The 27,713-nt window shown below is 43.4% G+C and overlaps 1 protein-coding gene across 1 annotated transcript; it reads right to left on the minus strand.

The window, feature by feature from the left end:
- On the minus strand, positions 1–27,000 carry col28a1a (collagen, type XXVIII, alpha 1a). The gene is made up of 34 exons (XM_069681517.1): positions 26,874–27,000; positions 25,778–26,343; positions 25,239–25,259; positions 24,984–25,043; positions 23,115–23,168; positions 22,978–23,022; positions 21,698–21,724; positions 21,497–21,541; positions 21,341–21,385; positions 17,122–17,175; positions 16,954–17,022; positions 16,757–16,825; positions 16,484–16,552; positions 16,165–16,233; positions 16,001–16,069; positions 15,842–15,910; positions 14,858–14,926; positions 14,707–14,778; positions 12,417–12,485; positions 12,098–12,169; positions 10,796–10,864; positions 8,632–8,700; positions 8,249–8,317; positions 8,075–8,143; positions 5,930–5,998; positions 5,753–5,821; positions 5,337–5,405; positions 5,151–5,231; positions 4,651–4,686; positions 4,511–4,547; positions 3,757–4,311; positions 3,479–3,627; positions 1,160–1,436; positions 1–173 (listed from the first exon to the last, which is right to left on the minus strand). The coding sequence occupies exons 1-34, from the start codon at positions 26,998–27,000 to the stop codon at positions 1–3; spliced, it is 3,531 nt and encodes a 1,176-aa protein (XP_069537618.1).
- Between the last annotated feature and the right edge of the window lie 713 nt (positions 27,001–27,713).

Below are 27,713 nucleotides of genomic sequence, written 5' to 3' on the forward strand. Positions count from 1 at the left end.
TTACGTGTAGACGCAGGAGCTCTTGCAGTTTGCTTCAGTCTCAAAGTTGTTTCTGTTTCCCTGACATCCTCCGAACCAGAACTGGGCGCAGGCGTTGGCCTCGGGGTCGTAGTACCATCTGACCACGTACTGTCGACAGGGGCCGGGGTCCAGAGGCTGACTGCAGCCCTCATCTAAAGGACAAGAAGGGTGTAATGAATAGTTTGGCCTAACTGATGAATCAGTGGTTATCTCAGCTGCAGTTCACTGATGATGATGATGTATTGTAGGCATCACTGGGAATAAATCTCAATTCAGAGTGATAGACAGAGTCAAAATGTTTGAGGGTTGAGGAGGGTGCCTGTAGATTATATCACCATAGTCCAAGACCGACATAAAAACTGCCTCAACTTTTTTCTTACAAAACATCCTAAGAGATTATTTATATGAAAGCTGAATGTCAGTTTGTCATTATGCCTAGATATTTATAGTCTGTGACTCTCTCAATCATTAGTCTGTTCCTTGTAACTATCATGACATCATTTTGGTCCATTGCTTTAGCTCTGGAGAATATCACCAATTTAGTTTTGTCAGCATTACGTACCAGTCTCAGGTCGTTCAGGGGTACAGAGCCAGCAGCACAATACAGCACTGTGTTATCAGCATACAGATATGAAGCGGAGACAATGTTGTTTGTATGAACAGAAAATAAAAGCGGGCCTGAGATTGAACCTTGTGGAACGCCTTTTGTTAGTGGTAAAGTTTAGAATAGTAACTACCCAGTTTAACTGATTTAACTGAACCAATTATATGCATGTCCATCAAAACCAATATTTTGCAGCCTCTGTAGAAGCAGGGAATGATCCGCTGTGTCAAATCACTCCCTAAAGAATGATTGTTTTATTGGACGTACTCTCTCTTCCAGTGGGTGTGTTTGACTTCTTTATTACTAAACATTACTGCTCAGTGTCACATAAGGAAATGATTAGAGAAAGGGAGGCGGCCAGATTTCCAAACCAAAACAAACACGAGAAGAGATAATCAGCCTGATGATGTGTTGCACAACTCAGGATTTCCCGTCATCTTTCTGTGGCTGTTGTACAGGAAGGCAACAATTATCAGGTAAAAATGATGCGCTGTAATTCTCTGCTGATCATCTGTTCATGTTCTGGGCGTTTACCTGGCCTGGCTGAGTCTGTGAGAGGAGGAGGAGGAGGGGTCACTGGAGCCTGCGTGCTCTCCGTCTCATACAGCCGGTCAGTGGGAGTCTGAGGACCCACCACAGAGCTCACTCCTGGTCCCTGCTGCCCCCGGCCCCCAGGAGAGGTAAACTTCACGTCTGGCAGCTCGTTCCAGGGGTCCACCAACACTTTACTGTCGATCAGGTTCTCGTCGACCCGCCCAGACTCATGGGACTGTGGTGTCGGGGCTGTGACTGTCTCCACTGGGAGTTCAAGCTGGGAAGGAGAGGATCAGTCACAGTTATAGCTCAAGCTGTTACATAACTTTGTTTTATATTTTCATTGCATCATTTCCAAACAGCCAAGAGATAATGTTTAGTTTAGGCATACTTTGAACCACCAGACTCCATTGGCAAAAAGTAATTAGCAGAACACAGTGTTGTAGTTATTGTTGTCCATCCATCCATCCATTTTCCTACACTTCTCCAGGGTTGGGTCGCAGTAACAGCAGGCTAGCAGGCTAAGCAAGTTAGCCCAGACGTCCCTCTCCCTAGCTACATTTCCTGCTCCTCCTGGGGGACCCTGAGGCGTTCCAGGCCATATATACAATCCCTCCAGCAGACTCTGGGTCTGCCCCGGGGTCTCCTCCCAGTTGGACATGCCTGGAAAACCTCCACAAGGAGGCGCCCAGGAAGCATCCTAATCAGATGCCCAAACAACCTCAACTGGCTCCTTTCGATGCAAAGACGTAGCAGCCCTACTCCGAGCTCCCTCTGGATGTCTGAGCTCCTTACCCTATCTCTAAGCCTGAGCCCAGACACCCTGCAGAGGAAACTCGTTTTGCCCGCTTGTATCCGCGACATCATTCTCTCAGCCACTACCCAAAGACATGACCACAGGTGAGGGTTGGAACGTAGATCGACTGATAAACCTTCTTCGGCTCCCGTACAATGCCCGCATTACTGCTGACGCTGCAGTATCTCAGGGTCTTGTTCATGAGTGAGAGTTATTGTTGTATTGTATTGTTTTGCATTTATGTTGTAGTTTGTTTGTGTTTGAAATTGTTAGTTCAGATCCAATACAATATTTGTGCCACAAACATAACGCAAAGCTAACCGATCATAGCAGTGGTAGACCAGCTGCTGAAACGATGTTTGTGACAGTAAAATCGTTGTTTTGCTTTCGGCTCCTCCTGTTAATGTGTCGTACTGTCCGAGTGCTCGCTGGCAGTTTGGTTTCTATGCCGCTTTGAAACTGAGCAGATCACGTTGGAGCTGGAGCAAATAAATGTTTAATATTTACTTTTACTGAAATTACTGGAACATAGAACATTTTCCCACACAATTCCCCTACAAACATTGAGACTGGCAACCACCATGTGATGTGTACCTTTAGGCTGAAGCCAACAGGCTGTAGCAGCTAGCTACACGCTAGCCTGATGTATGGTGTTACGACTGTTTCTTGTTATATTGTAAGTTGTGTGCCTGTGTTTGCGTCTGTGAGTGCTGATGATGTGCCAGCTGATTGGCTGACACATCATCAGCGCCCGCAGGTGGTTGGCGGCGTCTGAAGACGGCTGATATAAGAAACCAACGTGACGTCAACTCAGCGGCTTTGGGAACCCCGTCTCCCTCTCCTTCCAACCGGCCACGTTTTCCTTGGTTTATAAAAAGATGTAGACGTGAATCTTATTTATTTAAGTTTGTTTTCTCCTGTTTATATTAGTTAGGGAGGAAAGTGGTTGTATTTGGGTTCTCTTTGAGTTGTTAGGTTATCCTTTTGACTTCTGTGTGAGAATTGTTTGTTTGTTATTTTGATTCACCCTAAAGTTCAGTTTAATTCATTTTGTCATCATTAAACTTTTACTTTTGGTTATGTAATCTTATTTTAAGGGTAACTTTTATGTCTGTGGCTGCTTGGGACTTGAGGGAAAAGGGTCTCTTTCATCTTATGCCTTGGCCACACCTAAACGGGCATAACATATAGTGTCCTGCAATCAGGTTCAAGTAGCTCTCGGCCAACACCTGCCTTAGCAGTAGTGTCCCATCAGTTTTTGTGTGTGTGAATGGGTGAATGAAAGCAAAAAGTACCGCACTATATAAGTGCAGTCCGAACCAAAGTATTAAGGACATAAAACAAATTGGAGAAAAGTTAAAGGAAGTCGTGTGTTTCATCCTGAGTGGTTTGTTGTACTAGACATCATGGAAATCCACTTTGTAACTGCTGAGACATTTCATTTAAACCACATGGGGAGTCAAGACAAAGGTTTTGCAAGTAAGAAGTCGATCACTTTCCCGAATGAGTAAAAACAGGTTTACTTGTATGTTTTCCTCGTCCAGGAACGATCTGGGTCTGCCGTCTGCAGTCACGTCTGGTTGGATTTCCACAGGAGGAAACACAGAGTTTGGTAGAAAGGACATGGTGTCTTCCTGCTCACAGATCCGACTCAGTATTTGGCTTTCCAGAGCTGCACAACAAATAGAAAAGTGACTCAATGTACAAATAGTTTTGGAACCTCAAGTAGATTGCTTCAGCGATGCCAATGTCAACAGAGAGCTTGTAAATTATCTACTGTGAGACGATGTTATTTGCTTACTGGGGAGTGTCCTGAAGTCATCGATGAGGTAGACGTGCTCTTCATCAGGATCCGAGGCGATAACGTTCATCTCAGCCTGGAACTCTTCAAAGAGGCGGTCTGTCCTGTTCACCACTCCGATGACCAACATCTCGATCCCGTCTGTGTGTGCATCGGTCGCGGTCTCTTCAAACTGCATGGCGTCACGGGGGTCTGCTTGCCCGTCTGTTAAAACCACAGCCACTTTCCTCACACCAGGCCGTGAGGCCTGGAACAGCTGGTGTGCTCGATGGATGGCGCTGCCGGTGAAGGTGCCCTCGCCCAGGTAGGGCATCATCCTGACAGCTGCCTTGACTTCATCCTGGCTGAACTGCTGCTGCAGACTGACCACCACCATGTCCACGTGGCTGTAGAGCACCACGCCGATACGACTGGCTTCTCTGCTAACTGTTACCCGGTCTATGAGAGCATTCACAAAGTCCTTCACCAGCTCAAAGTTTTCTGGTCCCACACTCTCAGAGCTGTCGATCACAAACACCAGCTCCAGAGGACTCTCCCTGCACTTCAGACCACAGCCTGGACAATACATGTAATGATAGTTTAGTGAATATATAAATGTGTATGAATATATATAATGTTTTATATGTTTATTTATTTATATGTTTTATATATAATATTTAAAGTTTTTTGGTCCCACTCTCGGAGCTCCAAAATGCGCAACATAAAAACATCACAGATTAAACTATATCAAAACATGATGAAATGTGTAATTTACCACAGATTTCCCTTATAATCCTGATGACCTCATCCCTCTGTGGAAGGAAAAGACGTGAAAAAAATGAGTCGTTGAGAAATGTGGTCTTTTAATGTGAATAAATAAAGCTCGTTGTCATGAGAGTCGGTCACTGTACTCACAGTCAGCCCGGGCTCCCCTTTTTCTCCAGGTCTGCCCTGTTAAATCAAACTCAGGTTAAGAAGACAAATGCATTCCTGACAACTGGCTGTCACCCACAGGTTTCAGCAGACAACATGTAATGTTTCCTGAACTCCCTGAAGGCCTTTTGAGAATGATATATTCCTCGGGGTTGTTACCATGATTCAACGTAAAGCAGCATCGAGCAGCCGGATCATTTATGCATCAACATTCATGAGGAGCTTTCAATTGTTCTGCTCTTAATTATTGTTGCAGCAGCACAGCAGATAGTACCATGTCATTGATTTATTATTTTGGACAATGTATTGTTATGATAAAGCCTTTGCTCAAACAAAAAAACCCTTTCTGTAATAAATGCTTTAAATTAAAGGTCTTCATAGGTCTCATAGGTTAACATGCCACGAGGAAGGCATCAGTGCCAAAAAGAAGAAAGAGTCCCAGTTAAACGAATAATTCACTGAGGGCTGTGATGCATCGTTACCATCTGTCCTGTGGATCCAGGTTCTCCATAGTCCCCCTTGTCTCCTTTCTTGCCCCGGTCTCCAGGAATGCCTCTGTCACCCTGTGTGTGAAAGAGCTCTTATTGCAGCAAACTGGAGCACTGGTATTTAGGGCCAGTTACGTAACAGTTGATGCAAACATTGACACATGCAGTAGCTGTTTGTACCTTCTCCCCTGGAAGGCCATCACCTGGTGCCCCTCTTGGGCCCATTGGCCCCTGAAATCCAGGCTCCCCCTAACAACAGAGATTGATACGTTTGTAAAGACGAGTAGAGTATCATCTGCATAAAGACGAATCTTAAAAGGATGACCATGGATTAAAACACCACAGATTGATAAGTTTGATGCAAAAGGGCAGGCTAATAACTCAATGATCATCCCTGCAGGACAAGATTATCAATCAGTCAGGAATGAGGAAGCACTTGGCAACAATCCTTCTTAACAGGCAGAAACCTCTGAGCGTTAAGTGGATGGGTGCTGAATCCTTTAACAAAAGTACCAAACTATCCTATCACTATACAGAATATATTTGTGATCTTGACTGACCATACACCAGCCTTGTCCAGTGTTTTTATTGCCTACCTTTGGTCCTTGGATGCCCTCTCCTGGATTCCCTGGAAGGCCTGATGGACCAGGCTGCCCCGTAGAGCCCTGGAAATCGAAACACATTACAGACAAGTTGTCAGGCTAATTTCATTATGATATGAAGAGAAAATGGCTCATAAAATCAATTCATATCCTAATGTATCAGACACTGACCTTTGGTCCATAAAGTCCAATTCCAGGAGGACCTGATGAACCTGGCACCCCCGGTAAGCCTCTGTCACCCTGAGAAATAAAAGGGAGAAGAACAAACACTGAATACAAATATTTATACTACTATATAATATTTATGCAGCCCACTCATTCTTGTGTTGCTCCATTATTGGCTTGTCCTAACATCCATTCTGTATCCCCAACAACACTGAACACAAGCCAAGCTTCTCCCTTCCAGTTGATTCACATGGCGCCCTATGAGCTTCACACTCATATCATCATTTATGAGGAGGTCATAAAGTTTTTGCTTTGTTGGTGTTGAAGTTGATGTTAAGTAGTTAAAACTTCTGTTTTTTAACTTCGATCTTCGGCAGTGTCCACACTATCCTAAAACACATGACTTTCACCACCTTTACGCCTAGCTTCCATGTGGAGTCTAAAAAGGGTCAAAAGATTTTCAGCTCGCAAGATAATGTTCATAAATAATTTGCCTGCAGTTGTATTTTATGTTTTGTGTGCATGTAAAAAAATGTGCATGCAAGTATCTAAATTTGTGAAAGCGTAAAAAGCTGTGTAAATGTGTAAATACGTTTTGCAGGTGTAGAAACTGTTTGTTCGTTGACTTAAACTTTGTGCCACAATATTTTCAACTTTGAAATTTCACAAGGTCTGAGTTACAGACACACAAAGTTCGGCGTTATCTGGCCCGCAGGGGAAGACATGGCCGCTGGCTTCCCCCACCGAACCCCCGCTCAGGCCTCCTGAGTCTGAGCTAACTCGTGTCCACATACCCTGAACGTCTCTGCACTTTCATGCTGCAATCAGCTACCTAACAATCGCCTTTTCCCCCATCATGCCGGTGTGTGCTGTCCCCGGGTGCACATCCACCACTGGAGATGAGAAGCAGCATTGTTTCGCTACATACATTTAGTGAATTGTTGCCGTCGCTGCTTCAGATTTATATGAAGCACAGAAACAGTGACAGGAGTCACAGGACATCAATTACTCGCGAAGTCTTGGCAACCAAATAAACAACAGCGGGACCAGTTTACTTCTAAAGGCAAAAGAGGGTCTGCGGCGCATCGCTGACATCGGATGCTCTCTGTTCACACACAATCATGCAGCTCTATTACGCAATGTAAACAATGCCTGCATCAGCTGTGCGCTCAGTATCAAACTTTCAGCTCCCTGGCGATCCCCCTCCAGCCAGCTGCCACATTATTGTAGTGAAATGAGGAGATATTGTCTGTCTAACTCGGTACGTCCCTACTGTAAACACATTGATTGTCGCGGTTTATAAAGCTTATAAAAGGTGATGTCATTTGGTAACGATTGATCGTTTTGATCGCTACGTCGTTAATATCGTTCCTCGTGCACACGCGGCTCGGGGTGAGAAGCTGTGCAGAGAGCAGAGGTGCAGGTGTGTTGACTGAAGCAAAGCAAAGTGATCAGATTAAAGTAGTTTGTGAATTAAAACTAAGACAGTACAATTAAAGTGTGGAAGTCAGAAACAACCATCTAGAGAGAGGGTCAGTCTACATGTGATGTGCTTCTCACAGAAATCATTGATATATGAGATTAATTGAAATCAATTAACTACAAAGCCTGTAATTAATGAGATTTATTTTTTTAATCACCTGACAGCAATAGTTTTGATGTGAGGTGCGCATGCGCACATAGCTGGGTAGCACAGCAAACCCTCTACCCTGCTGCTGAAACAAATCCTAGAGGAAACGCTGCTTTCCCAAGCGCTATTGTTGTGTAGACAGTTGCCATGAGAACGCAGACATGCGGACCCCGGCAGGTGTTAATCAGCACGGGATCTGCCACGCCTACACAGTCCTGAGAAATAGTCTGAACAGCCAAATGAGCTGTTTTTCAACAAGGTGTTCTCGTGGTTCTGAACGTTTATTTGGATTATGTGGATGCTTCATGACACACTCAGCTCTGATATCATTTGTGCATCTTTGCTATTTGAAGCCGAGTTTCCAGGGCCTTTAAGAGACAACGTGACCTTATAGTACACCTTGGCAAACTTGCTATTGACAAAGCCTTCTTTCATCACTGTGGTATGTTGAATGGCACTGCAGTCCTACGAGCCTCTGCAAATGTCCCTGATGGCTTTCCCTCACTTCAAGTGTTCCTCACCTTATGGCCAGGTAATCCTTTCCCTTCTGGTCCCATCTCTCCTTGCACTCCCGGTAAGCCAGGCAGCCCCTAAAATACAAGGACAAGTAGTTTTATGAATATTATTTCCTGTGCAGTAATTATGAGGATAATTAATTCGAACGCTTCATTTGTTTGATGACTATTTCCTGTCACCTGTGGTCCCGGCAAGCCATCTCCCTTCAATCCAGGTGGCCCCACAGGACCAAGATTTCCTTTGTTACCCTGCGGGAGGAAACACACAAGAAGAAAATGCTTTATTACTGAAATATTGGCATAAAAAACTATACTGACTTGCAGGTGAGTGTTTTGCAAATGCAATGTGACTGTGATCTGAAGAACCCACACTGAAAGTGTCATGGGAGGCTCTTTTACCCCCGAGGCTCAAAGTGTTACACAACAACAAATTACGTTAAATGTCATATTTACTTTAGGAACCACAAATATGTTTAATAAGCTTCAGTGACAGCTGCTCAGTGCCCGCAGGACTTGAAGCACTGTTTAAAGGTGACAGGGATTTTGCACTGTGTTGATCTTACCTTTGGGCCCATGATTCCTACTCCAGGTTCTCCGACAGGTCCAGCTGGTCCGACGGGCCCAGGATCTCCCTGATGTGTGACGAGAACAGACTTAATGTGAGTGAAACATGCTGCTCTCTAGAGCCAGTAATGTTAACTATGGAAGTGTGCATATATCTACCGTAAATGGTTCTAAAATGAAGAGTCACTGAGAATAATTATCTTGGCATGTGGCTCGATGATGAATTCACAGTTGAATTCCCTGTCAGCACTCAGTTGGCTCCTCTACAGAAACAAATCCAGTGTTCCTTTCTGCTGGAGCAGTGTTCCTTTCAGTTACGGATTATGGTGATGTAATTTATAGGCATGCTGCAGTTTTAACTCTTAAGCCCCTGGACTCTGCCCATCAGTCTGCAAAGATTCATAACTGGTGATAGACGTGCAAATCACCACTGTGTCCTTTATGAGAAGGTTGGTTGGCCTCTAGCTCTTATTGGTAAGCTACCTCCTTACATCACAGACTTGTTGGAATGGACTTTCAGAACCTACATGACTCGTACTTCTCATTGGCTGGTTCCCTCCAGTTTGAACTGAACTTGGCAAATCTGCATTTTCTGTTGATGCCCCAAGCTCATGGAGTGAGTTTATGGAGTCAAGCGTTATTTTCCAGTCCTATCAAATACATCATGATGTTCATTTTGTAAATCATGGTCTAATCTTGAGTAAAAAGACAGTAAAGCAGGGTAGTTTTATGGGCATGGCCCCTTTTGATTGACAAATTCAAGTTCTAGCAAGGCGACCTGTCAACTGGAAAACCATTGTAGCACTGTGTGTTCACCCCCTTGTCCAGAATGGTCACTTCTAGCTCCAAAAGGGGAGACCACGAACCAGTGGGTAAAGTTAGGATATAATCAATCTGGGAACCCATCAGCTATAGTCTAACGACGATATAGCCTCTGGGGACAAAGGTAAACATGTCGGGTGCGTCCGGTTAAGCCAGCGATTAGGTTAAACGACTTCCATTCAACACTTCTCCGTGCGCTGTGTTGTTTACAGTCCAGTTAGCAGCTCGAGAAGCGACCGTGTGTTCAGATTAAAAGGGAAGTAAAATTCTCCCTCCAGATATGTCTGCTAAATAAACAATGTCATCTCTCGGTCCCATCCCCCGGAGGAGCGCCCGTTCATCTGTCTGTGCTGAGTCTCAGTCTCACTGTAAACAGTAAGTTACACAGAGGCTGCACTCTGGCTGACTGCAGCGGGATGAAGCCCAAACAGAAACAGATTTTCTTGTGATCGACTTTAATTAACGGCTCTTCAGTTTGCTGGAATAACAACATCATGATGCAGATTAGGAACAACGTGAAGCTTTGTCAGGTCTGTCCTCAAGAGGAGAAGAAGACTACTTTAAAATGAGGAGTTTGTTGAATGGAGGGCAGAGCCATCATTTATGATGCATTCAAGGAAGTCGGGAAATCTAAACGCTGGACGGCTTCCGTGACACAGCAGCAAGGGAATTCATGTCAAGTTGGATGTTTGATCTATTTATAGAGATTAATAAGAAGCTAAATCGTCATCAGATGACCATTGATCGGAGCCGGGATGTCCTTACGGTGGATTACGTTCCGCCTGCTTTTGCTCTCCACACAGACTGTTTTTCCTGCATACGCCGCAGCCTGCTGATACGTGATTGGTCAATACGACTCAGACTACAAACGTACCACCAACGGAAACCAGAACAGTTCAGGATTTGATTAATTATTTTTTGTGATATCATTACTTGTACTCGAGGATCTTCCACAGAGCATGTTAAAGGGCAGATAACAGAAACAGTGGATATAGAAATAGGACATATTTACAGCCCCCTGCTGCCCAGATAAGCATATTCTCTATTCTTATTTGATGACAATGGTCCCCAGTCGGGAACATTTAGCTTACACTCTTACACAAACATTAAAGTGAAGCAAACCAAAACAATTCATGACATCCCTCACGTCATAGAGAAAGAGAATACACACCCTTTCTACAATCTGCAGCACGTTGATGTTATCATAACCAGCTTCTGGTACAATGCGTCACTTCATGAATGGTCATGGTACATTGTTATAAACAACTGGTACCCAAACCATGAGGACTTAACTGTCAGTCTGTTGTGGGTGCGTGCACATGAAAAACTGGGTATTATCACCTTTGATCCTGGTAAGCCACGCCCAGCAGGTCCAGGTAAGCCCATCATTCCTGTGCTGCCGGGCTCCCCCTGAACAAAAGAGTGAGAAACACGTCAGGCATGCTTCTGTCAACACACACAACATGTTTGACACGTCTCGTTCTTATATATAGTACAAAAGCCTCAAAAAGGAGGCTTCCAGCAATTCAGGTTTATAAGCAGCATTTTGCATTTAAGCTGCTGTTAAAAGTGTTTATTAATACAAATGTTATGTACACACACGTGTGTTTCAGGGTTTTTTCCACTGACAGGCTGAGATTGTTATTTTAAGTGTGACAACATTACAGAAAGGATTCCTACAGAGGCACACCTTTGTGCTAAAGAGGAAGATGATTTATTTTAACCACAAACAGCCGTTACATCACTCCCTACAAAGCCACCAGACTCCATTGACCATAACAGTCATTTTACCTCCCAGAACATGGGATTTGCTGGTCCAACTCTGCCTCTATCTGTTAGTCAGTTTGTGTTATTTTATGACTTTGGTGTTTTTAAACGGTTAGTTCAGACCAAACACAATATTTCTGTAACACACTATAAGACAAACAGGCTAACCAAACCCGGCAGCTGTAGTCCAGCAGCTCCTGTGTTCTGTAAGGTAAAATTACTGTTTTTTAAATGTAGTTTGGTGGCTTTGAAAAGAGCGATGTACCGGCTGTTTATGGATTCAAAAAAGGATCTTATCTCTGCAGGGATCCTTTCTGTAATGTTGTCAGACAATTCATGCAAAATCTGAGCCTGTTCATTTTTTTATTTGCCCTGAGATATTCATTGCAGCCTTAACAGCCACTTGTGCAGCTGCTGGCTGACGCAATCTACTGGAAAAAATTAATAAACTTTTTGTATTTAATAGACATTTAGACCAACTAAAATTTGTACAAAAAAATAAATAAATAGGGCAGAGGTTTAAAAATATCAGAATTCCTCTCTAAGTTCCCAGCTGTGGTCAGGATGTGTTTAGCCTAGCTTAGCATAACGACTGGAAGAGGGTGGAAACAGCTAGTCTGGAGGTAAAATGACCGTTTTCGTCAGTGGAGTTTGGTGGCTTTGAAAAGAGCGAGGTAACGGCTGTTTAAGGATTCAAAAAAGGATCTTAAGCTCAAAATAAAAGGTCTATCTCTGTAGGGATCCTTTCTGTGATGCTGTTACACACTTTCCTCAACAATAAAACACGACCTGATCCTCAACCTCTGTTTTTCCTGAGAAAGCTATTTAAACCTGACCTTAGTTAACGCCTCCAGTACAAACCTGTATTTAACATACCTTTGCTCCAGCAGGTCCGACTGGGCCCGGAGACCCTGATAGTCCCCTCGGCCCACGGTCACCTCTGTCTCCCTGTGCAAAAACATGATCACATGACGTCATACAGCTGAGCACCTGAGGTACTTTAATGGGAGATTACAGTATGTTTCATTTACAGAGACATCTCTGCTCTGATGGCACATTACAACTACACACAACCGTTTAAAGCACTTACTTGCTTAAGTCAATACGGATATGTAATTATGTACCCCATAAACTTTGAATGCGTGGTGACAGAATGTTGTCTCAGCCACTCAGGCAGCAGCTGATCAAAGATTACCTTTTCTCCGGAGATGCCTTTCCCCGGTCCCCCCTCGAGGCCTCGCAGACCTGGCAACCCCATCTCTCCCTGCACACAAACACCAGTGAGTCACCAGCTGGTTAGTGATGCTCGAGTTCACTTCAGGCAAAGCAAAGTCATGACCAGATAAACCTGTCAGACGATATACTGTACATGTATATCTGACTAAAGAGCTGGAGGAAGTTTGGAATGCAGCCGGGCCAGGAAGAAACAGAACAGACACACCTCACAGACGACACAAAGACAGAAACTCGAGCAGGATTTTATCAGCCTGTTACTATGTTCAGTCTTATGAGCATGAGGTCGCCCATTTTTTCATTTGATCCACTTCCTGTTTTTGTGTCTTAACTTTCAGTTGCTACTTCTGGCTTTAACTATTAAAACGTCACCTTGATCTGTTCCACAGCCTGCTGTTCCTTTATCAGTGAGGAGGTCATGTGACCCTGATACTAACACAACCACAAAAGACATCAGATTGAACAGTTTTGGTGCAAGTTAACCTACAGGGTTAACTAGTGCCTTTATTCTTTCCCCAATAGAGTTCTGCCTAGTCCCGCCCTGCTGTGCTGTGATTGGCTAGTAAAATCGCTCAGACACAGGACTTTCACTCAGGAGAAATGGTTTAATGACTTAAGATTGAATCCCAAACCAGATCTTTCCAGTTTGGCTAAGTTTAGGCACCAACAGGAATTAGTTATGTTTACAAAAAAATCAACAACATGGGACACATTCAGAGGCCTGTTTTAGTCCTTCTCCCTTGCAGAAGAGCTCTCAAAGCAAGGAGAACCAGCCAATCACAGCACAGTAAGGCAAGATCAGGCGGGACTGTAAAAATAAGGCTAAAGCTAGCTAAACTAGCTCACTGTGCGTTGCAGCAGCAGCTTGACGTTTTATGGTAAAACATTTCAAGAAGTCTGATGATAAACTTATCAGAGTGATGAGACAGGTTAAAAATTAACATGGTCACTAAACTGTGCTGGTCTGAAAGTTGATGATCAATGTTTTCAGCCGCTTATTAAAAGCTGTTTGCTTTCACACCTGACAGCTTTGGTCCAGACTTTGTCACAATCACAGCATACAGGTGAGTGTGGGATCAAATTAGCAACTGGGCCCCATTCAGACCGGCTAACATGGCTAAAGAGCGATGCAGAGTTGGCCTTCTTTCTGTGGGACGGGTAGGTGCCTCAAACCGGGTAGAACAAGCGAAGTGGTTAGCATGCTAGTGCAACAGTAACTGGCAGTTAGCATGCTCGAGCAAGGTGCGATGCTGTCGGTGTTTGCTTGGCGGGGTGGCCGTGTTCTCACACGAGAGAGAGAGAGTGAGCATCTGGTGAATAAGAGCCCAGGAGGAGGGGCCCAGTTTGGATGTGTTGTTGACAAAATGCAAGGAAAAATCCTACTTATTATACCTTTAAAGTAGGACCTAATACAGGAAACAAACCAAAACACAATGCACTGTGGGTAGTTAACGGGTGCTGACACTTGCAGAGACAGCCACACAGCCAGGCAGCAAGATGAGGAGAGGACAGACGTGGGGGGGGCGACGAGGAAAGGGGGTTTGTGGAAACGCACGAGGATACAGAGGTGTTCAGACTGTTCAGAGAGAAACTAAAGGAACTGATCGATCTGTGGAACGATGTCGCTTAAAAGTAAAAAACATTCAAGTCTGTGATTCTCTCTTGTTCCCACGTGGAAATGCTGACCAATCAGAGAGCAGTTTTCTTGTGCATGCTCCTCCTCTTTTCATTATTTAAGTTTTCACACAACTATGTAAAAGAAAAGGTATTTTTCATACAATTTAAAAAAATCCTATATATCATTATGTAATACACTTAATAAAACACAAATACCAACTCAGTCTGAATAGCGTGACTCTCCTGATCTTGGTGCTGTGCAGGAGTAACTGACCTACAAAGAACCGCTCTGTTTGTCAGACTGCTGAAGAAGAATCTCCATCATGTCCACCCAGCTCTGTCAGTCCCTCACGCTCTCTGTTACATTTTAAAACTGCTTAAATGTTTGCTAAAATGCAGCCGAAGATTCATAACAAGCAGCAGACGGCACTCAATGAACCACTTCCTGTGTAGACAGGAAGTTAAAAGAGGAAAAAAAGCTTTATACTACATTCGTTTTTCAACTATTTCAATATATAGTTTCAAAATTACTTCATAGTTTAGTAATTAGGTGTGTAAAATGTCTGATTACACTAAATCCAGATGTAAACTTGTAATATTATTGCTGTGACCTTCGACCTCCCTCGCTGACTCACCTTTGGCCCTACAGCTCCGTCCTCACCAGGAATGCCAGGTATCCCACCAGCCCCGTCAGGCCCCGGCTCCCCCTGAAAAACAACAAACTTCTAGAGCCCTCTGTGTATTTATTTAAACGTGTTTTATTCACAGGGAGTTTGAGGGTCTGACCTTTGGGCCTGGCTCACCGACGCCTCTGTGTCCCTGAGGTCCAGGCTCTCCGGGGAAACCCTGGTCACCCTGGGAAGCAACACAGATCACCTCAGATGAAGGGTGGTGCTCTTAGCTCTTTATAATAGGTCATTTAAATTTATTCATTTATTTTATGAGAAATCTAAATGTTCTAAATGTATAAAAAGTTGCAGCCTATATAGCTTCTATAGCTTCCATAACAGGCTATGATGGCTTTAATGTGATCTTTCAGGGCACCTGTGCCAGTTCAAAGTGTGTCCACTAAAAGTTCTCAAGCTCAGATTGTATTCTAAGTGTCTGACAACATAACAGAAAGGATCCCTACAGAGAGAGACGATAAGAACCTTTTTTAAAGGCAAGAAACAGCCGTTATGTCGCTCTCTTCAAAGTCACCAGACTCCATTGACAAAAACAGTAATTTTATCTTGCAGAACACTTGCAGAGTTGCTGTTCTACCTCTGCCTTGATTGTTTAGTCTGTTTGTGTTATTGTGTGTTACACAAACATTAAGTTTCATCAGATCTTTCCATTTAAAACACCAAAGTGACACATTAGCAAAAACAAACTGACTGATGGAGGCAGCGGTAGATCAGCAAATGTGTTCTGCAAGGTTAAAGTACTGTTTTTGTCAATGGAGTCTGGTGGCTGTCAAGCAAGTGATGTAACGGCTGTTTCTGGTCAAACAAAGGATGCTCCTCTTTTATCTCTGGAGGGATCCTCTCTGTGCTCTTGTCACACACTTTGAATAACAATCTGAGCCTGTCAGTGGAAAAAAACAGGAACTTTTAGTGGACGCACTTTGAACATTTTCCTGAAAGATCGTGTTGCTGTGAGCTGAAGCAGTCATTTACATTTAGATTTTAAATATGTAACAATGTAACACAAAGGTTTAAAAATACTGGAATTCTCATTAATATCTGTTGAATGTATCGGTCATCTCTCTCCTGATACTCTGCTACTAACCTTTGGTCCGACTATACCCAGCCCAGGAGGCCCTCTGGGACCGGAGGGTCCAGCTGGCCCTTGGTCCCCCTAAAGCCAATAAGAAACATCATAATTTAAACTGAGTTTCACACATAAAGGATAAAAGAGAAAAAGCAAACTCCCTAATATTGTCATTGCCTTTTCTCCTTGTATTCCCGCTCCTGGAAACCCCACCAGACCAGGCAGCCCGGGGGCTCCGGTGTTCCCCTGAGAGTCAGACAGGTGAGGGTTCAGACAGGTCATCTTTTACAGCTTCACAGGTTTTTACTGAAATCTCAACCGCATTAAATAGTTCTCTGTACCTTTTCACCTTTGTACCCGGCTCCTGGAGGTCCGCGGCTGCCTTTAGGACCCTCGTAACCTCTGTCACCCTGTGAGACACACATACGGGGGGGTTAAAGAACAGGCGGTGGGGACGGTTACATTTGAATACCTGCCAGTGCCCCTTAGTATGGAATCTCATTCACTGCAACCGAACTTTAACATTTATATTTCTTGTCTTCATCTATTGTTCTAAAGTACTAACATGTCATGTTTTGTGAGATCTTTTTAGAAAGGTTTATCCCCGTGCGCTGCAGACCATCGTAAAGTCTAAATGACCCAGCGTGTCCGGGAGCTTACCTTGTGTCCTGGAAGACCTTCACCTGGAAACCCTGGAGATCCTTGCATCCCTTGTGGCCCTGCTGGACCCTAAAAACATCAACACAAAGGTGGAAAGAGGTGGAATACTGCATTAACAAGTATGACATCTCATTAGTTTGTATACTGGGAGTGCTACAGTATTCTTTCATCTTCACATATCGACGGTAGGAAGGTAGAAGTGATGGTTGTATGTAGTGATGGTTAAAAGTAAAATACATAATCTATAAGAGCAGCTACGGTCGTTTCACTCACCGGTGTACCTGGTTCACCCATTCCCATCGGCCCAGGAGGGCCTGGTCTTCCGTGGTTCCCTTTGTCACCCTGAAACATTTTTTTTACAGATTACATATAAACTCAAAAGCACACAGGACACACACAGGGCTCCCTGCAGAGAGGTAGTTAGAAACTGTTCTTAAATTAATCTAATACTTAACCAAACCTAAATGTACCTTTGGACCAGGGAACCCAACGCCGTTATCTCCTGGAGGTCCAGCTGCACCTCTGAGTCCTCGGTCCCCCTTTAAGAGGAAGGAAAAAGAAGCTTACAAACTTCCCTTTAGCTTTACCCTGATAAATGAGTGATTTATTAAATGTATTTCATGCCGGAGTGTTCTTACTTTAGGTCCACTTGGCCCCTCTGAGCCCTGGTCTCCAGGTCCTCCCCTCACTCCCTGACACAGGAACAAACAGGAGCGGGAAAGTTTAAACAAGTGATTCCATAAGGAAGATCAAATAAATATAAAACTAGCCACTGATCTTGGTTTCTTTTATACAAAGTGAGACTTTAATAATTTAAGTAATAGTTGTCTTTATCAGAGAGTTAAGACAAAAGACCGTACAGGAGACGTGGACGTGGCCGACGGGCCTGAAAAGTAAAGTGTCTTAAACCTGCGCTCTTTCTAATGTCCAGCAGGGGGCAACTTCACTGCTTACAAAAAGAAGTCATTGTGAGTTCTACGAAAAAAAACGAGCCGACTTTTCGATTTATTTAATAACCTAAGTAAATATTTTGCTAGTTTAAAGTCTTCTTTAACAAAGCATGATGCTCGTTTTGGGAAAATATATAAACATAATGTGAGAACACAAGAATAACCCTCAGCTGTTTGACTGCTCGGGTTATTCTATGGCCAATACAAGACTTTAATATGGGTTATTAAATGTTACACTTTGTGGAGCAACTACTTGTTAGTCAAAAATGATTGATCACAATGGTACAGGATCAAATGAAGTCTTATTTTATAAAGGTTTTTTGGCTAAGAGAGATGATAATAAATGGTGACTGACAGCAGGTTAAAAGAAACATAAAAGATGAAGCAAATAAAACAACTGGACAGAGCGCTGCGAGTTCTTTGTCCTGGAGATTTACTGCAGATGCTTTGTATTGCTGACATGTATCACAGCCTGTTGTTGGTGTGAAAAGAGAATGCAAAGACTCATGATGGACAGTTTTTATAATCAAAATCTATGATGCAAAAAAGAGATATTGTCTTTTTATTTTACACATTTTCCTTCCTTGTAAAAAAAACCTGGTGCCTACATTACCCACAATGCCAACCGCATTTCACACAGATCCCTCCTGGGGACACTAAAGGCTTTATAAAACCCTTTTGCCTGCAGTTAAACTTTACGTTATGTGGTATTGTTGATTTTATCTTCCACACAGACATTAATTTTCAGTCATTTAAGGTCACGTGAGAGGCCGGTAAAACTCTAGTATTTGTCATGAAGGCTCAGGGTTCGTTGCACTGCTGAGCTGTGACTGCCCTCTGCTGGACTAAAGGAGGAGTGTGACTCGAGGTTATAAATGTTTGCTTGGAGACAAAGACATCCTCACATTGTAACATTATATAATGAAAAAGCATCTAGAATCCTCATTATTCACAAAGCTGTGAAATAAAGTTGATAAAACTAAAAACCATTTAATTAAATGGACGATTTGTCACTTTTTAAAGCCAGTTAGAGGCCATTCTCTGTGAATGTGTTTGGTCATATTTCTGATAACGTGTTTAAATTGTTGCACAAGTTTAAAAATTGTTGATTATTCAAATGAATCATTGCTTCCAAATGCATTACCCTCATGACAGGCATACTGTCCACTGTGACACACGGGTTGCACGACTTCAGATTTTATAAAGTCCATCTGGGAAAGTGATTGTCATAAAAAAGTAAGAATAAATAACTTATTAGTCACTTATAGGTTAAGTTATAGATATAACTTAAGACTAATACGCTGTATTTATTTCCACACTGATAACTGATCAGCAACACTGGAATCAGCTGTTGATGAGCGACTAGTCGACATCAAGCATAAAGCGGCGACTAGTCGACTAGTCTGAGCACACGCCTGTTTCATAACATTAAAATACCTACACTTTCAGTCATTTAGCACAAAGTGATTGGTTTACGGTCTAACTGAGAGAAATGTTGCATTTATACATCAGTTCATTCAATCAGGAGGGATTCAATCAGCCATAACTCAGTGATTATTAGGAAATATTGTGTTACTTACACAGCTGTTGGTGTTAGATTTGATTCACAACTAAAAATTAGACTTGACTTTTTCCCAGCAGACAGCATGACTGTCCCAGCAGGACCGTTCACACCTCCCTCGTGTTAAAAAGTTACTAAAGGTGGAAAACAAAGTCCTCTGAGTGAACACAGTTTGAAGTCGGTCAGAGATGTTATGATCAAAAGGAGTCCTGTCTTCTGTCCGCAAACTGTTGTGTATTTGAACCCTGAGGGGAAGTTCAACTATCACTCTGTTTTTACAAACATGCTACACACACATGCACAAACAGGACTCTATGGACATGCACCAATAGAGGGATGTCAGAGTGAGGGGGCTGCACATGGACATGCGTCCCCAGCAGTTGAGGATTCGGTGCCTTGCTCAAGGACACCTCAACCACCAGGAAAGGAACTGGCACCTCTCCAGCTACCAGCCCCAATTCCACGCTTGGTCTGTACCGGGACTTGAACCTGCCACCCTCCGGTTCCCAAGCAAAGACTGAACTACTGTTGATGAAAAATCTCCTGCTGCTTTCTCTGAACAGTCAGACGTATCACTCCCTGTGTTTCTGCAGCGTGCTGTTAATCTGCTCGTCTGACACCGACATGGTGACAGCGCTTACAGGTATTTAAAATGACTATAGAAATAATCCATCTTGTTGGTCTCGATGGCTTTAGAGGCATCAGTATTTATTACAGTCTGTTTCATAACCAGCTAAAAGCCTCACAGGAGCTTTAAATGGCTCATAAATATTTTACACTCAGTACACTAATATTTCACACTCAGCTCAGGCCTGATGGATACTCACACCATGATGATATTGACTTTGGTATAAAGGGTCTATAATAAACTTCTGAAACCATGTGTATGTACCTTTCATGGGAACTGGGGGCAGATCAGAAAGACCTATACGGCGCTTGGCACTGCTGGAGGGGCAGCGAGCGTTTAAGGAGAGAGGGAATGTATAACATGTGCCCAAATCCTAATCCTCTGGGACAACGTCTGCTCTAAAGCTACAAGCAAACATTACAAGCTTGGATTCCCCCGTTTGGAAAGGCTACATTAGGAGGGGATCACACCTAATCCACAGCTCACATTCCACGAGTGCAGAGCAGGAGATGGACCCTCACTGCAGCGATGACTGTTTCAGCGCGGATGTGGGAGGACACAGGAGTCTTTCAATTTGACCACACACCCGTTTAGGTTCGAAGGCTCGTACACGTTAAATATAAACTCTACAAACTCTAAACTTACAGTCCGGTACTTTAAATATATATGATAATGCTCTGATAGTCGTTTCTGAAAGTAAATGTTTGTAAATGATTTGGAGATTTTTGAACTCTGGACAAAGCCAGGCTAGCTGTTGTCCCCCGCTTCCAGTCTTTATGCTAAGCTAGGCTAACCGCATCCCGACCACAGTTGGGAACTTAAAGAGGCATTCAGATATATAAAAGAATCTGACATTTCTCACATTTTTCGGGGATCTAAATTTCTATTAAGAGCAAAAACTTTTGGAATCGTTCCAGTAGATTGCTTCAGCCAGCAGCTGTACAAGGGGCTGTTAAGGCTGCAATGAATATCTCAGGGCAAATAAATAAAATGAACGGGCTCATATTGTTCTTCTAAGTGTCTGACAACATTACAGAAAGGATCCCTACAGAGATAGACCCTTTTTGTTCAAGAGGAAGATGCTTTCTGAAACCAGAAACAGACGTTGCATCGCTCTCTTCAAAGACACCAGACTCCATTGATAAAAACAGTCATTTTACCTTGCAGAACACTGGAGTTGCTGGTCTATCGTTGCTCTCATGGGGCTGTTTGTTTCGTGTTATTGTGCTGTTTTAGATCCAAACTAACCACTTAAAACACCAACGTCACACAATAACACAAACCGTCTACAGAGCAAGGCAGATGTAGACCAGCAACTCCTGTGAGGTAAAATTGCTACTTTTTCAATGGAGTCTGGTGGCTTCAACAGTATGTACAGAATGTATGCTCAGTTGAATTGTTAGGTTAGTTTTTACATCTGTCTAAATGTTTAAGCAATAAAAAGTTACAATGTGGTTAAAGTTTTTACTTTATGAGTTTTGACTGAACTTTATTTTGGTGCTTATTCAGGTTTTCTCTCCATCCTCACATTTTCCTACATTAACAGTGATTATCAGCTTTATTAACATTTACTTCCTCTCAACTAGGAACAACTCATAGTTCACAATAATTACTGAGCATAAGATATGTGTCCAAAGTAGTGTGAAACTATTCACTGAGACGTGTAAATGATGAGAGACGAGTAATTGGTTAATGGGATTAAAAGGTAAAAACTTCACCTGCTCTCCTCGGGGGCCTCTGGAGCCAGTAGCTCCATCTGCACCCTAACAAAAGACATCAACATAACATTAATTTATTCACATGCAGTACTTAGCCAAAACAAAAAGTCATCATGGAAATGAAACAATTAAAAAGTTATAGATTATGAAACCTACTTGTTCTCCCTTTTCCCCGGGGGCTCCGCATTCACCGAGTTCTCCCTGGAAAATAACAGCAGTAAAGAAGCAGGTCACTGCAGTATGCAAACATTTAAGACACTTGCAACATTTGTGTAAGTTTCCTACTTGTATTTTGCTTTACAGATTCATCATAAAAACACATTTTAATTCAAAGAATTTCATAAATGATTATAACACCTTTTCTCCTTTGCTGCCCGGCCGACCCTGAAGAAAGAGTGAAACACAGAGAGAAAAAAGAGTTTCCTTTAATTTGTTAAAGACGTCTGACTTCCACCAAACATCAAGCAACTCAAATACAACCAACATCAAAATCTGAGGGCCAAGTCAACTTAATGGATTTAATTACCCACAAGTCATTGCAATATGGACGTCTCATTGTAGTTGTTTCATTTTCGATTAAAATAACAATAATAAGTGATTATAAAGGTGTCAAACCACCTGTTTATTAAAACGTCACTGGAATCATATCGGCCAAAAATAATATTTAACCACATCTTGAGTATGAGCTTTAGAAGTTATCAAAATGTATTTACCGTAAGATTCGGTGTATAAGACGCACTTTTAATACATTTATTTTCCTGGAAAAAGTGAGCTGTGTCCTTTATACCGCTGCGACCAATACACCAGTATAAAATGCAGAGAGGTATTTTGTTGTGTCACGGTATTTTACCCAGACGGTGGCGCTATCCGGTTATTAAGTGGTGACGGTACATCTCTGCATTTAACTGTTTCCATTTACAACGTCTCCTATTTACGATATGCCGCAGTGCTGTTTTCTGTTTTCCTCGCTGTTTAATAAACTTGATTAATGCTTCGTCACAGACATGCACCATCATGGTCGCCATTGCAGCTGCCACCCTCAAAACAATCAGTGCTACCGAAGGCTGCCAGCTACCGCTAGGTACCAGCTATCGCTAGCTACAGCACCAGTAGCAGGATTGCAAACTCGACATGGTAAAAACAGATGTTAGGCTGTAATTATGCTGAAATAATTTGGATACATGTTTTTATTTCATTAATAAAAAGCTATAGAAAACCTTTTTCCACCTGGGATACCCCCAAAAACAGTTTTTATAAGTTTACATTGTTCTCGTAAAAACGCTCGACCCGGGGAGTTTCATCTTGTGCCTTTACACTGACCTAAAACTTACTAAAACCTGGGTGTATTTGGGAACTTCAGAGCGAGCCAACTTACTGCTTCCAGTCATGATGCTAAGCTAGGCTAACAGCCTCTTTACTCTCTACTAAGCACGTAATCCATAGACAACAGAATTCATGTAAAGAAAGTGAGTAAGTGTTTCATGTTTAGTGTGAAGCTTTAAAGCTGTGAAAAGAGAAATAATCAGTCAGAAAAAGACTCAAAGCTTCCTCTTCAGACTGCTCAAGTGTTTAATAATAAAGCACTGTCATAAAAACTCCAACTAAGAACTAGGTAGAGTCAAATATTCAATGATTACCTCGAGGCCCTCCATTCCAGGTCGTCCATTGATTCCAGCTTCCCCCTGCAGTGACCGAGCCCAGACAAAACAGCACATCAAACGACACTTCGTGGATTCTTTCTGTTACCTGGATTACAGAGACAATGGAGACTTACGCGGGATCCCTTTGGACCTGGAGCTCCGTCAGACCCCGGCTCGCCTGGTTTCCCCTGGATGAAAGTAAAGGGGAGATTGTGTGTGTGTGCCGAATGAGAATATTTGGGCCCCCTTTCAGTTTGGATTCAGTGTGTGTATAGTCATAGGTGAGGTGGGTCACTGAGAGTGCAACCTGTCTGTGACCCTGTCCAACACAAACGTCCTCCTCCGTGCAGCAGGTTCTCAGATCACCGCAGCCTCTGTGTTTGTTCAGGTTTAATCTTCCGTCTTTGACCTTTGCTTCTGTCCGAGGGCCTCTCGGCAGAAGCACCACCAGTGAAAACAGCGCTTTCAGCTGCCCGCTCTCACCACCTGCTACACTTGCATTGTGGGAAACATTTCCTGCTCTTTCACATCTCTTCCCTGCTGTTGTTTTGGATGCAGTCCAGATGCACCTGCTGTCTGAGGCCACCAGCTCGAGGGCTGAGGCTCCCCAGCTGTGCAGGGATAACAGGCCGCTGTGTGAGGCTGACTGGGCTCTGAGAGGCTGAGGAGGCAGAACGCTGGTACACGAATACTGTCACACTAACCAAAGACCTGCAGGGCATCAGGCCAGGAAACCAGCTCATACACTTATTATAAATGCAACTTCTAAAATTCTCTGATATTCACAGTCCATTGTATTGCATATTGAGTCTTAGCCCATAAGATTGCATATTCAGCTGTAGCCTCTACATGAGGGATTCCCACAGTGGGGTGCCTGCACCTCTTAGCGTGCGTGAGCTACCTCTCGCACGTGAGGAAAAATGTAATGGTGTATTTATTTCACCAAGTTGGATTTTTCACTTGAAAATCCTCAAATGGAGCCGCTTTGTGTCCATGTGATCTGTCTCTGAGCCTCTGCATGTGTCAATCTGATTCTTCTTAACTTGACGGATGTTCTAATATCCGCAACCGCTATGTTATGTTTTGTAACTGTAATTTAAACGATCAATTTTTCTTTAATGCATCTGACATATGACAGCATTTCCCCATCTACTCTCATGATGGGCCTGTCTGTGGTTATATGTGCTCAATTAAACTTGATGCCTTGTGTCGGGGTCAGGGGCACATGTAGAAAGGGGTGCGTTGGATATAAATTTGGGAACTGGTGCTCTACAACATAACAAGTACCATATCACTAGCCCTAGAGTCGTATTGCAATCTCTTATGTGCTGTCACCTCACAGCTAGAAGGTTCCTGGTTTGAACCCCCGGCTCAGACATAGCGGGCCTTTCTGTGTGGAGTCGGCATGTTCTCCCCGTGCATGCGTGGGTTACCTCCGGGTACGCCGGCGTCCTCCCACAGTCCAAAGACATGCTCGTTAGGTTCACTGGTGACTCTTAATGGTCCCTGGTGTGAATGTGCGCGTGAATGGTTGTCTGTCTCTGACCTGTCCAGGTGTAACCTAGTAACCAAACCCAATGACAGTCGGGATAGGCTCCAGCCCCCCGTGACCCTGAACAGCATAAGCGGTGTAGATAATGGATGGAGGGAGTTGTAGCCCACAAGAACAAGTAACGAGACACGTATCATATTGCATATTGCTTTTTAACCCCCCTAACTCCTGTATCCCAAATGATTGTTGATGAATCAGTCAAAGATACTGTGGTGTTGGCTGATCGGTCAGCCAAACGTCTGCTCAGTGGTTACTGTAGATATTGCAAATATAAAAATGTATATTAAGACTTGATATGATATAATGGTACATGTTTGCCCAGATGTTGCTCTAGCCTCATCATCCATCCATTTATCTGTCCCTCTTTTCACTCTACAACTTGTGGGATGACTGTGTTGCATCTGTTAGCATTGGCACTGACTGGTTAAGAAGGATACTATAACACACTCACCGGTGCTCCAGGGTGACCCCTCTCCCCCCTCTCACACAGACACGTCTTTGGCTGTGGGCACTGAAATGCAGACAGCAGCTAAATATTACAGAATTATCAACAATGTGCTTTAATGACAAAGCAGATGTGTTGTCAGGGTCATCTTGGTCGCGTGCTGAGTTTGACTTTTAACTGTGTAATTACTTTTGAACGTGAGAACAAACAACAGGATCATTTGAGAGACGTGAGATGGAGATGATGTTAGTAAGAACTTACCCCACTTTTCACGATTATGTTCTGAAATAAAACAAAGATAAAGTTACTTATGGTCCAGTGCAAATTTACACTGTCAACAAAACTTTCAAGATAAGCTTTCAAAGTTTTTTTCTGGCTTGACCTTGAAACCGGAAAACATGCAGAACTTATTTCCTGCCTCATTTAAAGTCTAATTTAAAGTATTGTTTAAGGCAGCTTTCAAATAAACTAGAGACATAACTTCTTTCAAAGGTTTTACTATTTTTATTTTAGTCTTTATTGTCTTTTTATTGTTTTTCAAACGCAATTTGATTATTCTCTCAGTCTTGTTTTTCATGCATTTCTGCGCCCCTGAGAAGCACTTTGATCTGCACTCTCTGAAAGTCTCTACATAAATAAAGTCGCCATGTTTGGCTTATTTTTCATCTGATGCACTGTTCATTTTAAGATTCACTACAATCTGTTTTCTTCTTATGAATGCAGCTACGTTAGTGCATCATCATCAGTGAGGCTTCAGACTGAATATAACAGTGATGCACTCAAACACAAACGTGACGCACCAGTTCGTTGAAGAGTCTGTCGTCCAGGTGGCTGTCAGTGAGGCTGAGGACGTGCTGCTGTGGGGGGGCGCTGGCTATGGACCGCAGTTTAGCACCCATGGGTCCTTCCCTGGGCAGACCCGAAAGCCCGATGGTGAACACACGGATGTTGTGCTGTTTGGCCTCAGCAGCAGCCGACACGGCGCTGGGGCTGCGCGGGTGGTCCGTCCCGTCGGTCAACAGCAGCGCCACCCTCAGGCTGCTGGAGGACGTCTCCCTGCTGAACAGCTGCGTGGCGTTGCCGATGGCGTAGGCAGTGTAGGTGCCGTGGCCGATGAAGGTCATGGAGGCCACTCGGCTGTGGAAGACGTCCAGGTCCTGCCAGTCCCTGAAGTTGTGCTCGACGGACACGGTGCTGCTGTACTGCAGAGCGGCCAGGCGCAGACGCAGACGCCAGCCGGCCGAGTGCAGCTGCATCAGCTTGGTGCTGAAGCGCAGGACGAAGTCCTTCTGCTGCTCAAACATCAGAGATTTGGCTTTTTCTGAGCTGTCCACGATGAACATGATCTCCACCGGGCAGATCAGGGCTGAGCAGGAGGCAGAGCACAGCACCATTACAGTCTGACAGGCAACATTTGAAGAGGTTTACAGCATCCGGTGCAGTGGTCTATTTTATTTTTTCGATCAGAGGATCTGCATACTAGGTTCCACTGTTTCACCAGCTATGGACTGTCTCCTAACACTGTGGTCAAGAACAAGAGCTCCTGACCATTTGGTGTGACGCATCCCGACTTCAGTAAACCTCTGATCTGCAGTTGGGTTAGACTTTTTCCTGGACCCTTCTGGTCAATGACAACACTTCAAAACGTTTCAGTGAATTTCTAATAGAACCTAACAAATACATGGTCCCTGTCAATATTATGAATCCTTATGAGAACATTATTATCTTATTTTATGTCATTATCAGATAGCCATGGTGATGTTTACCTCTGAAGTGAGCATACAACGGGCCCGAATTTCTATATCAAGTTGTGCTGGTCAGACATTTATCATTGAACACAGAGTTTTAAGACATGGTGATGTTCACCATTGACACTTTTCTGTTTCAATCACTTACTTTTGCTCTGGTTGATGATGACCTGGTTGTCGTCTCTCTGGCCCTTCCTCCGTCTCTTCTGACACCTGCTCGGGCTCCACAGAGTCAAAGTGAGGATCAAAACCTTCAGGAGCCAGCGTGTAGTCATCGTTCAGTCCTGCTGCTCAGCCTGGAGACATAAAGACAAGATTACAGCAGCATTAGAGAGACATTAGTCTTCATTTATCGTCGTTATAACAGTGGCTGACATCTGACACGCAGCATCACATCACAAGTGGCAAACGCTGCAATGACTTCACACGGACACAAGAGGGAGACACCCGGCTCACAGACGACAGAGGAGTTCCTTCAGGTAGGCAGGTTTACACACACCTCACCTGTCTGCTCCCTGTTACTGCTGAGGTCACACAGCTGCCGTTTCACATCATATCTCTGTTACCTTCACCTGTATCGGTGCGCCCACTACTTACTTGTTCCTACAGGTTATACTAGTGATGGTACTATTAATGCTTCTGATTCATCTGCTGCTGCAAATACAGCTATTATCAGTAATATCACTGCTTCTGCTAATATTACCACATCCCTTTGTAATACTGCTGCTGCTGCAAGTGCTGGACAATATGATGAAACACAGCGACACACTACAAAATGTGTCCACCTGTAGACACTTTACAAAGCTGGTTATACTGGAGTTAGTGTTCGTTTAATATGATGGAATGTTTGACTTTTATTTAGATGTTATCTCTTTTATTTCATTAACTTGATTTAATAAATGCCCGCTCACTTCATCTGCCTTGTCTGGTTACTTTCTTGTAAAGAACTTTATCACATTAGTGAGAAAAGTTATACTAAATAAATAAA

The sequence above is a fragment of the Semicossyphus pulcher genome, unplaced genomic scaffold (assembly GCF_022749685.1).
Source record: "Semicossyphus pulcher isolate SPU_LCO1_2020_fin unplaced genomic scaffold, fSemPul1.0.p SCAF_5, whole genome shotgun sequence".
NCBI classification, from domain to species: Eukaryota; Metazoa; Chordata; class Actinopteri; order Labriformes; family Labridae; genus Semicossyphus; species Semicossyphus pulcher.